Here is a 13,978-nt window from a genome sequence, read left to right on the forward strand (position 1 = left end):
AAATGGGGAAAGGAATAAAAAAAAAAGTAAAGCAGTGCATAAAGAATAATAATGTAAAACTAAAGTTTTTTTAAAATTACTGTACATTGAGCTTTTAATGAAGGCTCTAATTCTTATCTGCGCAGGGAGTTACTACTTGTAGCTTAAGAAATTTTAAAAAATAGTGAGTAAATTTAAAGAGTGTTCTTAAAAACAAAAAAAAGAATAAAAAAGCAAATTAAAATCTTTCTTCTTAACTTTTTTGTTACCATTATACACCAAATCATCTCATTAAAACTTTTTGCTATACCTCTTCACAGGAAAAAGTACATTTACCTAACACAGATTCCATAATGTGAATACATCCATGCCAAAAAACAGAGTCAGCATATATATTTTATGCTCAATTTTGTCTATCAGCAGGGCTGGCATAAGAGATTTCTTGGTTTCTTCAGTTTTTTTAATTATTAAAGTCAAATGAACAAATTCTATCAATTCCTCAATAGCAAATAACCATCATAGCCATAATTTTATCTCCTGAAACTGCTCATAGCAGTTTTGATAGTACATGATGCAATCTTGGTATCAGCTATAGGCAGCAGAATTCTTTCAGATACTGTCCCATTTTTGAAGGGCAGAAGTTCTTGCCTCTGACCTTCGTAGAAAGACACTACACAGATTTTGAAATATGTGCATGGATATAAAATGCACAATTACGCATATAAAATTATCTTACAGTTACTTACATAAAAACACAAAATATTTATTAAAAAAAAAAAAGATTTAAAGAGATTTAAGTGTATCTGTTTTTGAAGACACAATCACTGAAACTCAAGGGTAAGTCTGATATATCCTTAAAATGAGGGATTAAACGATGTTGTTACAAAGAGCTGTCTCTAAGAGAGCAAGACACTGCCAAGCATGCAGTTCACAGACAGAAGAATTCTGAATATGTCTTCCCAAAAACTAGTCCAAATTCCCAGTGCCCTGTGCCTGTTTTAAAGACGATAAACAAAATGAAACCCGTGATAAAGTATGCTCCTAAGTCACTGCTAATGCAGTATTTACTGCTGAAATGGAATTTTCTAGCTACAAATGAGTATTTAAAATACATTTAAAACAAAGTATTTTCTCATTTAACAATTTTACCTGTTCAGATGTTTACTTACTATGAAGTATTATGTAATATTCAGTGTACCTTACCCTGCATCTGTGCTATTGCCACAAAGTAGATAATCCTTGTCTCCTTCTAGGCGATAGTAATTACCTAAGAAAAAAAATAGAAAGAGACATGATTATAAATGGAAGGTGTTTGATGTTGGTTTTTGTTGGTTTTTTGTTTTGCTTTTCTTTGTGAGGATGAACCTATGTTATCATAATTTAAAGTTCAGCTTGAATATCTCATTCATATTCTCCCAATAATAGGTTCCAATACTGGGACATCAATACTGGTAAGTAAAGCTGGAATATTAAAGAAAAAGAAACAGAAACAGTCTAAAAATAAAATTCTAGAACAATTATTAGAATGACATAAATTGTGTTACAGCAAACAATGAATCCTGTCAAAATCTCATGTTCAAAAACTAAGAAAAAGGAATCACAAAGCTTAGAACTCCTCTTATCCAGTAGGCAGATTGTAACAAAACAAGTAAAGGCTATCTTCTTTAAAATGGAGCTATGAACAATGGCTGTCTCACAGTTTCCAAGTCAGAGCAACATTAACCAGCATATCCTGTGACTGAAAATATGAAGGCAGCATTTAAAAGGAAGAAGGATGTTCCAGTGATGTTACAACAGCTGCTTTACAATAAACAAATTCACAGCTTTCATTATAAAGCAATAGCTTACACAAATAAAGGAATTTATTTTGTTCTTAGTGATTAACCACTGCCAAAAAAAAAAAAAAAAAAAAAAAAAAGGAATTCAGATGGAAGGATGGAAGGATGATAAATTGGGGGAAAAGCTGATATAAGGCTTTGGGAGGGTCTGAGGCAGGCTTTGGGAATTAAATGACAGAAGACACAGAAAATTCAGCAGAAATTAATGCAGAGTTTTGTACATGGAAAGGGTAAGCCCTTTGCAATGACACGGGCTGAGAGCTGACCAGCTGGGGAGCAGCTCTGCAGAAAAATCCCTGGGGGTCTTGGCAGAGGGTGAAGGTGAGCCAGCAGTGTGCCTGACAGCCAAGGGATGGATATCTGCCTCCTGGGCTGCATGGAGAGAGGCACAGCTGGCAGAGAGAGGGGAAGGACTGTCCTCCTCAGCTCAGAGCAAATTAGACTCTACCTAGAATGCTGTGTCCATGGGTTTGGCCTCCCAGTTCAGCAGAAGGTCACCAAGATGGTAAGGGGGCTGGAGCATTTGCCCTTTAAAGAGGGGCTGAGGCACCTGACCTTGTTCAGCCTGGCAAAAGGAAGGATTGGGAAAAGAGTTGGTGGAAAGCACCCAGCAACTACAGGAGGTTGCCAAGGATGAAAAACCAGTTTCTTACTAGTCTGTGGCAGCAGAATGACAAATATTGGGTATGATTAAAAAAAGAGAGAGGTTCTGACCCATGAGAAGAAGAATACTTTCACCATGAGGATGGCCAGACACTGAGATCTGGAAAAGAGGCAGATTTGGAAAAACTCTTATCCCAACTAAACTAATATGCTGTTATTCTCAATCAATATCCTCAACAGACCTAGCAAGCTGACAAATGGCACTGGTTTTCACAGGATATAATACTACTCTGGTACTTCATTAGTCAGAAACAGCCCATGGGGTGAACATTACAGCAACATAGGAGGTTTCTAAACCAAACACTTAAATGTAGCCATGCCAAAATTCTACCATTCAAGAACAATACTTATACAACGGAAAAGTTACAATCCTAGTACTTCATAACAACTTTAGAGCTCGCCAAAACTCCAAATTTGGAGTTCAGATACTGATCTAAATGCCAGGTGCCAATACTTTGACATGTAGATCCAAGATTTGTGTATATCTTTTCAAGACGTGAATCTGGCCTTATTCCTTAATAAATGAAAATGCATTACTGTTAGCAAAAGCCACTAGGGAGCACCACACCCAGCCACAGCTGACCAGCATACCATGGGCTGAAAGAAATACTAGGAGGACCCAGTGAAATTATAATGCAACTGAGACATATGAATGATTACGAACAGGTTATATGAGAAAGGAGGAATACAAGCACAACTACATGGAACTGCCTTGCCTGCATCAGCTCTCTGTAGGGACTCCCAGAAATGTCAATAATTGTAGCAATAGACATTCTTGAAGATTTTAGTTCTTTCAGTTTTAAGACTACTACTTAGCAAGAAATGGAACTAGAGAATCTATACACTGTATCTGAAGAGACAAATCACAAGCATTTTATAGCATATAATCTACAAGCCAAAACTGTCCACAAAGCTGATGAACAGCACTATCACTACTCCATTTCCACATCTGTTCTTAGGCAAATAAACTACCTAAAATGATAGATTGCACAGGAAATCCTTGGAAGTATTAAAAACTTGACTGGATATGACACTGAGCAGTCTGCTCTAACTAGACCTGCAGCTGAGGAGATCCTGTCCAACCTGTATGATTTTGTGATTCTAAAACCAACTGAAACCTACAAATAAATCTCTCTAAATGCAGTCAATGGAAAAAAGTAATCATGCCACCATGAGGTTGGGATGCAATACATAAAACCCCCTACTCTTTGCCATCCCATTTAATTTTTATCTTTTGTCTACAGCACCAAACAGTAATTGTGCACGTGTGTGTGTTTATATAAAAAAAATTCAGCAAGTTACAGCAGTATTTCTTACTTTCATTCTCAGTGTATGCTGTCCAATCAAACACTGTACCATTAAAGTACGAAGCTAGGTATTTTTCAAAAGCTGTTGAATTTTCTGATGGCCAGAACAAGCATTTATTCTTCAAATTGCCCATGAAGAGCTGCAGCCCTATTAGTGCAAATACACTCAGACAAAACACAGTCAAAATCATTACATCTGAGAGCTTCTTCACAGATTGAATTAGGGCTCCAACAATGGTCTTCAAACCTGCAAAGAGAGGCATATTTTTGTTATAATATTAAATATTGACCTAAGTTAAACTGCTAAGTGAACTACACCAACACACTATGAAATACCATGCACAGCTTCACAAAACTGGTCCTCAAATATATTCCAAAAGAAAAAGTACCAATAAGTCTCACTGACAAATTAATTTAAAAGTATGAATGGGAAGGAACGGATAACATTCCAAAGCACCTGCTATTCAAATGAAGTAGTAACTTTTTATTCATGCTCTCTGTACATATAAACTACATGTAAAGAAAATTTTTCAAGGTATTATCTTCTTGATGCCTCTTGCTCCAAACCTTAGCCACTGTTGTATTCCAATATACAATATATTGGTTCTGTAACAGCAAAGAAAACCAGAATACAACTGCAGTGTAATAAAAATTTGAATGATTGCATTCTATTGTATCCTGTTCAACTGGAGGTTGGGTTTGGTGAAGATTGGCATCTTAAGGTAATAAATGCATCATGCGATTCCCATGCATTTCTTTACCATCTTACTGCTTTGTTAGGGATTCAACTAACAACAGACTGAAATTTTCAATCCCTAATGTCTTTGATGAATATGTAAAATTTGATTTCTCATGCAAGAGTGTATTAAACTCTGAGGCTTAGAGTTTTAAAGAATTATAAAAGGAAATCACACTGAAGTTAAGACTAAAACCTGGATGCTTCTTTTAAATATATTAATTCAGCTTCTGTGGAACTGCAGTCAGCCTCAGTGTTTAACCTAGCTCTCACCTGGAATGACTGATATTGTTTTCAAAGCTCAGAGAACTCTGAATGTTCTCAATGCTGAGACATTGCCCAGGTCCACAAACTCTGTCACATATCTGTAGTAAAGGATCCCACACACAAACACAATGACAGCACACACAAAATTAAACAGAGGTGATGTAGAGTGCCTACCATTTCACACAGCTACTTCTTACCTGGAATTACAGAAATAGTTTTCAAAGCTCTCAATACTCTGAAAGTTCGAAGAGCTGAAACATTGCCTAGGTTTACAAATTCTGTTATATACCTGTAGGATTAAATCACAGTTATTCAGATTTAAGGTAGATTGTAATTGTAATTGTAATTACTTACCTGGACCTGTAATCCAAGCAATTTTTTTTTTTGAAGGACAACTCCAACTGAAAGACTTGAATCTATATTTTCCCCTCTCAATTAAGATTTCCCTAGGAAACACACCCTTAATTGTTTCCACTGAATGCCAATTAAAAATTAATTTTTTTTCATTTTATTCTTTAAGCACTATTTTAAATTGTTCATTCAGTTGTCACTTCTCTTTTGCACTGTGTGATAGTTCATTGTTGTGTGCTACAGTAGTGTAAAATATAAAAATGCAAAACCCTGAAACACAATTCAACTCCAATTCATTCAAAATAAACTAAGATAATCTAAATAATTTATTACAGGTTCTAAAAAGTTCAAACTTACATTTGACTTTAAAAAAAAGAAAATATATATATATGTATGTGTGTGTACTTACGCAAAGGAGATTACAACAAAATCTAGCCAGTTCCAAGGGTCACGAAGGCAAGTAAAATCATTTATACAGAAACCTCTTGCAAGGACTTTTACCAGAAATTCAAAAGTATAAATTCCAGTAAAAGTATACCTATAGGAAAATATCCAACCAAAAGACTGTTGTTCAGTGACGCAACATCTGAGCCATGAAGGAAAGTTACTCAAACCCAGCAATTAATACATGCACTGTAATAGCTGTTACAAACTCACGTGAACTATTCCTACCATTCTTCTGGAAGATAATTCACTTTATTTATTTCTTTATTTGAAACACACTTCTGCTGTTTCCAGCACATAAGATTTCAACATTTCAGCACAAATTCTAAAACTAATTATTCCTAAAATGAAGAAACTATTTTTTCTCAAATAAAAATTTCAGTATTGCTGCCATGTCAGAGATAAAATCCAATGGTAAGTGAAACACAGTGTTTACTGAAGTTATTTGGTTGCTGACCAGGCAGACCTGAGAATGTCAAACAATAAGCCTAAACATAGGTGTTTTCTCTAAACAGGGTTTGGTCCCCCATTGTCCCATTTGTCCTACTGAAGGTGCTTCACAGGGGCTACAGAAGGCAACCTCCACATTGAAAAGCAGTAGTTTCAGGTTGAATGGCTGTTCTCTTAATGGATTTTTGTTTTGTTTAGGTTTTTTTAATAAAAACAAAATTAAAAAAAAACTCAAGAGGTTGAATGCATAAAACCATTACTTTTACAAGCATTCTCAAGTATTAATGCTTTTAAGTGCAGCTAGGACCTAATGCCAGGCTAGAAAGAGAAGAATATAGTATTACATGAAACATCTATATGGCCTAGTTTTTAATTCAGCTTTTCAGTTTTTAAGCTACCTAAAGAATTATTAGCTAAATATACTTACTCTACATTCTTTATCCAGTCTGGAAGGTTACTCCATGTCATAAATACACAGTTGGTCAAAATAGTGAGCATAATGAGTATGCTGAACAATGTTGACTCTAGTTAAGGAATTTTTTCAATGCTGAATTTTGCATCACAACAAAACATGAGGAATTGACCAGGCTATAGATTACTTACAATGTATACAACACAAACCAATTTATTATCACTAGCAATGTCATAAATAATGCCAAGATGCTTTGAAATAATGATAGCTACATCACTAGATATAATCTACGTTTCCAAGCTTTGCATCCCTTCTAAATTTAATCAGAGAGTTAAAGTGACAAATCTTTGCCCTGCTTAATTTTGAGAGAAAGAACTAATGGCAGGAACATTTAAACCAAAAAATGCAGTGTTATTAAATATTAGAGAAGACGGGTAATAATTTTTAAAAAACCATTTGAAAAGGATATGAGTGAACCAAAATCTTAATAGCTATTCTTCTAATAATATTGAAAGGAGATAAAAGGTACAAGGCAGGTGTGGCACTGAACCTGAAGATAGTCTTCCCTTTATTCAATACTATAAATGTCTTTCAAAAAAAAAAAAAACAAAACACAAGAGGGGAAGGATAGGAAATAGGAAATTGTTATGATACATGTTAGCAACCTTGACATTAAAATAGAGGCTACACTTACACAGATATAAGTAACCAAATTTATTTTTGGTAGAAATATACAAGCAAATATTAAATACTAAATTTTCACACAAGCACCAAAAACTGAACATCATACAACTTTGTCTCTGTGCTCTCAAACAAAATCTGCATTTCAGTATTTTTCTATCATCATAGTTCCAGTTTGAAAAGACCTTTAAGATCATCATCCAACCATTCATCTTGCACTGCTAAGTCCACAACTACACCATACCCATAAGCACCACATCTACACAGCATTTACGTAAAAAAAAAAAAAAAAAATCTGTGAAAATTTTACAACTGTGCAGATGTAAATTGATTCTAAGAGGAATGATGCAGTGGTTTTAAGAACCTCCTTGCTTTGTATTGAGGGAGTAAAACCTCAAATTGTCCTACCAGCATACTATTTTCTTGTTTCTCATGGGGCAATGCAGGGAGGAACTGGTATTAAAATCATCCTGTTTATTCAAATCATCAGGAAAAACACACTTGGGCAGAAAAATCAAATCCTCCCCATAAGACTCTGAACAGTTTCAATGATCCTGAAGCAAACTGTAGTGCTATGAACTCACATCTGTAAGTGACAAAAGCTCTTACCAGCCCACAGAAACCATAAGCCATGAAGCTGGCAATATGTGATAACTTTTAAAAATTTTTTTACTTATGTTCCTCCCTAGCTAAACAGGACATAAAATTTAACTTTTTATAAAACAAGTATTTGTGTGAGATTTCAAGGAATGTTTGACAGCTGATCATTTTGGCAGATGACTGAACAAGCCCTTTGTCAAAAGACTGCCCCACTGAACTAGATCTCAGGTACTGTCTATGTTGCTCAGAAACCCCAGGAAGAGAGTAGCCACCCACAGAGGAAGTTTTCAAAAGCTTCAGCATTTAATCAGATTTGAAGAGAATAAAGGTCTGCTAATGCAAGATCCAGTAACTAAAAATATTATCACATGGAAACCATTAAAAGCTCTTTTTAAAAATAAATAAACCAAAATACCAACAAAAAACCCAAACAAAAAAGCAACTTAAGCAGAATTACATTCATATATTTATAGTCTATTCAAAATATTTAATATGGTATCACATACTGCATAATACTTTCAACTAGGCCTCCTGACTACCTCCACACCAAAGCATTTATCAGCTCAACAGGAAATAGTTGAAATTAGTGTTCTTATTACACTCTAAATATAAAACACTTACTTTTTTATTGATATAATATGGATCCAGGTCCTCCAGGGGCTCTGACACCATTCCTGGAGGGATATCACCATAAATAAAAGGCAGTGTCTTTCCTGCCTCCAAGTCATTATTTGGCTTTGGGCGATTTTCTTCGTGATCACAATCATCTTTATGCTCACTTTTCTCACAATGAGATGCTTCATCAGCAATACGTTTTTCAATAGCTGCAAGAGATTCTTTGGTGAAATAGTAGAAGCTGTCAGCTCCTGGAGGTACCAGCATTGCATGTGCCATCTTTTCATTCTGCAAGTTTTAAATTATTTTAGGCTCCTGTGCAAGATCCTAGGAGAAAAACAGAAAAAAAAAAACCCACATAAACTAGAGGACAACAGCAACAGAAATCCCCACATAGAAGCTTTTGTCAAATTCATTATCCACATCTTTTCTAATTCTGAAGTACTATAAGCATGAAATACTTGAATTAACTTAATACAAAACTAGCTACCTTAGCTTCCTTAAACAGAAAACAGATACATGTTTTGAAGTGAAGAAAAAAATGAGCGGGGGAAAAAAAAATCAACAACGAAATTAGTATTTACCTTGTCAACTCAGTTTACTACAAGCCCTGCAACAATAAAAAAAGGAAAAACATTCTTCTTTCCTCTCAGCTAAACTTTACATTAAAAAACAACTTATGAAAAAGAAAGAAACATGTTAACAGAGCTATGCATTGCAGCCAACAGCTACAAGTTCTAACACAGATTTATACATCAAGCTGGGACAGGACAGTGCCTTAAAAAACCTTGCAACTTCCATTATAAAAGCAGATAGAAAACCATGTGCAACTTCTCTTGATCTTTTCATTTTTGATGGCAACACTGCTCCACCTGCTGGCTTATACTATGCTTCCTAAACCAATGTTTGTATCACACTGTTAGGTACTATGTAAACACGTATATTTAAAGATGCATCATGCAACATGCAGAAAGCAACTGGTCTGAAGCTTAGTCTCTCCCTTTTTGTGTCTCCTGACTTCCACTTTCCTGATTTTTAATTGTCTTTTTTTCTGGTGCTCTGCTCCATAATTAGGTTATGATGGATGAAGACTGAAAAACACAGCATGCCCTCCCCCAAATCACAGTGCTTTCTCTGAGGCCAGGTCTATTTCCAAACACCTACAAATAAGAAACGTATTAAATTACAAACAAGAAGTTTTTCATAGATGATTTCTAGGCTTCTCTTTTCTACAGTCAGAGTACAGTTAATGCCCACGGACACAGCATCTTCAGAATAAACTAATTTTATGAACAGAGACAAAATGGAATCCCCTTCTGCTTGATGATGTTGACAAGAGCTGCAGCCTTTGCTGCCCGACTCCCAGGCAGCTGCACTCTCACTCCTGTGCCTCACAAGAAAGAGCTCATGGCTCAGTCATGCCCTGTGATGGGTCAGCTCTCTTCACACAGGCCTCCTGCAGCCTCCCCACCAAAACAGGAGGTCCCACCGACACCCAGCACACAACTGGCATGAACACTGCTCATGGTGTTGCGAGTCCTAATTCCCAACAGGAAAAAATATGAAGCGGATTTAGATGATTTGCTCCATATGGTTCTGTCAGAAAAACTTACAGATGGAGCCTCTTCTACCCTGAAGCTGAGATTTGGCTAAAGACAATGCTTTCTCTGACCACGGGGTGAAATCAATAGTAAAGGTGTGCTGGGAAAGAAATAAAATTGACATTTTCACGCAGTGTAACAACTTCAAATTCAATTAACATGACACCACCATCGGTCCCATAAATCTGCCTCTTCTATGCCAGCTTTTAGATAACTTAATGTGAGTTGAAAGGATTTTCTATTTTTTAACAGTCTCTCACCATCAACTAAATTCTCAGGGGCATGTGATCTAACATGACACAAGCCAAGTCCTCCTCAAAATTAGCCTGCCAAGGGTACAGTCAGACCCCAAATCCCTGCTTTTTCAGCTGAGCTACAACTATCTGTCAGTCTTTAGCAAATACTCTTTACCACATTAAAAGACAAAAAAGGGGTCTTTGCACAGGAAAGTAAAGAGATGAGAAATTTCCTAACACATAGCTGTAGAAATCAGCCCTTTTTCATGTCAGTCACAAAGCACTGCAGGAAAACACTGAAATGTGGTTTGTTTTTTTTCTGGAACAAAGTTCAAGAATGAGATGTCTTCCCTGATTTATTAATAATTTCATCTGTGCCATCTTAAAGTGATTCACCATTCTCAAACAAAAGGTCTGACTGTTGTTTAGCCTTCTCTGGTGAATCCTTCTCAAATCCATAGCACTAGTAGCTCTGACAATCTGCAGAGCCACACCTGGACTGGAACCAGTGTCTCAAAAGTTACTTTTCCTTGAGAAACTGGATGACATCTATGGCTCTAAACACCCAGGGATGACATCTAAACAGCCAGGGAACATGTACCAGTGAGAAGGAAGAGAGATCTGTCTTACAAGGATGGAAATCATGATCCTTTACCACAAATTTCAGTTTTACCTAAAGAGCTAAAGTAAGTAATGCAAGTATTGTGTGGTACTCTTAAGTAATTTTCTTTAGCTTACAGCTCTGTTTTTCATAAAAGAAATGTAGGGGGTATTATCTATTTCTTTATTTGTAAGCTAAAAATTCACAAGGATTTCCTTAGTGCCAGCAGCCCTGTCTATTTAATTTTTTTGTTTGGTTTTTTTTTTTAAGTCAGGGGGAGTTCTTACTATCAGGGGCTTTTTCCTACACCAAGGTAGAAGTATTACATTCAACAGAAGTTTTTCCATTTAAAAAACCCAAGCATTCCTATATGGTATACTAAAGAATACTAAACGAGTCATAATAGATCCTGAGGACTGCACTTACATAGTTTGTCTTTTCTCTATCAAGTGACGCAAACTAGTTATCTACATATACAGCTCTATGTAATCAGTCTAGACACAGTTATTATCTAAATTGGTTAAATATTGTAACAGATGAGAGCGAGACCTACAGCCATCAGAACACAACTGCTACCTCAAAACCAAATAAAACAGGAGCTATACACACGGTGTTGCCCTGTTACAGGCATGCTGCCCTTCTTGGGCTAAGCACGATACAGGTTTTTCAGCACATCTACCACAGACCAATCCACCAGCTTTAGAACAAGTAGGGGTGTTCTTTGCAGTCTAGTAAATACTTAAGCTACTGCTTATTTTGATTATGATCTTGTAAAACAAAACAGACAGAAACAAACATGTCAACAAAATAAAGGGGAGATATTTTCAGAGAATAATACAATTATATACCATAACGTTAGGTTAGTCTTTTAGAGGATGTTCAAATTCCTTGGAGAAAGGCTTCACAGAACTTTCAAAATAGTTTTCTAGTTAGCATCATGAATGTAGGCTCAAAAGATGACTAATATTATGCCTGAACAAGCTGCTTGTACTCAAACATGCATTTGAAAAATGTCACTAATTTATGTCCGCCTATGCATCTAGGCTAAATTTACTCTTTACAAGTTTATAACACATAAAGCTAAATGTTCATGACTGTTCATTTTGCCAAATACCACTACGACCTTATAGTACTTTTTCTGAGTTGATCCAAATGTTATCAGAATGATAAGCAATCTTTCAGCTTCCATGTTCATATTCACTGGTTTATTCAGCAAGGCTTAAGTGGTATCCTAAGGGCTGAGATGAACTCAAGTATTCCTCTCTAGAGACATTTTAGCCAATGAGCTAATGTACCACACCTCTCAGCATTTACATAAAATAGACAAAGGATCTTTTCCAATAGATAACAGGAATCTTTTCTACTAATGATTTACCCCAGCATCCTATTCACAATCCACGCTTGGGAAAAACCCCTCACATATTAAACACATCTTGAGTTAAAAGTTCAGTGAGTATTTTCTTTAACAGACTTGCTAAAGTACTGCAAATACATAAAATCTGTAGCACTGTAGAGCAAACATGCCATTTGCATCATTACCTCATGTAACTCAGTTTATCCAAGAAAGAAATGGAGAGAAAAAATTATGAAGACAGATGGGTTGGTTCAATGACTCTTCTGGAATCTTGATGACTTCTGTATCATGAACTAAGAGGCAATAACAAATCAAAAGACAAGAAATAATGTGAACACTGAAGAAACTAAAACTGTTACCCCTGCCTCCTGAAAGCCCCAGAGTTCCTTCTGAAAGCTTCTGCATACTCCGCCTTAACCCCCTTCTCACAAAAAACCAAAACACACTCAAAAAGACATCAACAAGGAAAACTGAAACACAACATGAAAAAAATTGTTTTCTCAGCTATTTCGAAACAGGCTTCTAATCCAATATGGACATATTATGCATGTAGCTCTGAATGGAGACAAGCAGGACAAAAGAAATTCCTGAGGCCAGGAACAAGGCAATAACAAGACGATACTAATGTGAACATTAATACGTTCTGATGGAATATGGTTGAATGTGTAAGAAAATTTTAAATGATGTTTATAAATACATTTTTAATATATATATGAAGAAAAGCATCATGATGAAATTTATATCATTTTAGAAAAAGTACATCTCTTACTATTCCCTTTTCTGCATTTGACATGTAAAGATATGGTGTTTCCAATACATTCTCCACCAAATTGTGTTAAACATTTACCTGTAAAATAATGTGCTACTAGACTTAAGGTTTTGAGCTTGAATTCATGTACGAAAGAAGGAAATCATGATGACATTGCTTAATATTTTCTATTGGAATTTAAAAACCTTTAACATTTACAAAAACACTCGTCAAGCTTAGACCCAAATCATACAGCAACAAAATGAGGAAATTTTTTTCCTGTACAGATATAATACATTCATATTTTTCAGAGTTAGAAACAACACATCTGTTCCTCAATATTCATATTAATTGTTCAATACTCCATAACATGATTAATTTTTACAATGTTATTTTCAATTTTTGCTGTACTATGGTACATTTCATAGTACAATTTGAATAACTTGAATAAGGTTTATGGCATACTAAAGAAGTTAAGTATTATGAAGTCTCACTTCAATATTACTATTCAGTGACTGTCTGCAAAACAAGAAGCATTCTGTAACACAGATCCAGCAAGTTCTTAGGAAAATGGGTTAATCTAGAAAGCATCTGCTCTAATCAACAATTATAAATCTAGTATTCTTCCTTTGCCTCTCAGATGATTTCCTGTATAGATGCTAACAGTATATACAATATTTTTCCACTTAAAATGCTGAAGATCAATAATAACTAAAACATTTCTGAATTATTAATTGGTGTGAGACACTAAATTAGAGCTATGGTACATTTTACCCCTGATGCTTCTTGGCATGGTACTAAGGCAATGAAATAGAACAAGACAACTCATTTAAAACAGTCTTTTGCCATGTTCTTCATTTATAAACTGTTTCTTTCTCTACAGCTTATTCACAAAAAGGCTGAAACAGTCTGGAAGACAGACTGAATTTCTGTTTAGTTCTAGGGATTCAACTTCTTATATGGAACTCGCCTCACGTGACCCGTATCTTCCAAAGTAATTCCAAACAAGCTATTTGTCATTCAGTAATCTGAAATGTACAATTTTACAGTAATACTCAGAAAATTGCTGAAAAATATTAATATTGCAGGAAATAA

The 13,978-nt window shown here is 35.4% G+C and overlaps 1 protein-coding gene across 9 annotated transcripts in view; it reads right to left on the reverse strand.

The window, feature by feature from the left end:
• The window catches only part of LOC103531290 (sodium channel protein type 2 subunit alpha-like), a 42,105-nt gene extending 33,483 nt beyond the window's left edge, over positions 1–8,622 (reverse strand). For 7 of the 9 annotated variants that reach the window (XM_030454723.1, XM_030454721.1, XM_030454722.1 and 4 more), the window contains exons 1-7: positions 8,350–8,622; positions 6,917–7,035; positions 6,463–6,552; positions 5,551–5,679; positions 4,988–5,079; positions 3,798–4,034; positions 1,183–1,246 (exon numbers count right to left, since the gene is read on the reverse strand). In XM_030454723.1, the coding sequence (XP_030310583.1) occupies positions 1,183–1,246; positions 3,798–4,034; positions 4,988–5,079; positions 5,551–5,679; positions 6,463–6,552; positions 6,917–7,035; positions 8,350–8,622 (1,004 nt within the window). Of the gene's footprint in view, positions 1–1,182; positions 1,247–3,782; positions 4,035–4,987; positions 5,080–5,550; positions 5,680–6,462; positions 6,553–6,916; positions 7,036–8,349 lie in introns of all 9 variants that reach the window. The other 2 variants (XM_030454718.1, XM_030454715.1) reach the window with 1 other exon arrangement.
• Between the last annotated feature and the right edge of the window lie 5,356 nt (positions 8,623–13,978).

Source organism: Calypte anna, chromosome 7 (genome assembly GCF_003957555.1).
Source record: "Calypte anna isolate BGI_N300 chromosome 7, bCalAnn1_v1.p, whole genome shotgun sequence".
Lineage (NCBI taxonomy): Eukaryota > Metazoa > Chordata > Aves > Apodiformes > Trochilidae > Calypte > Calypte anna.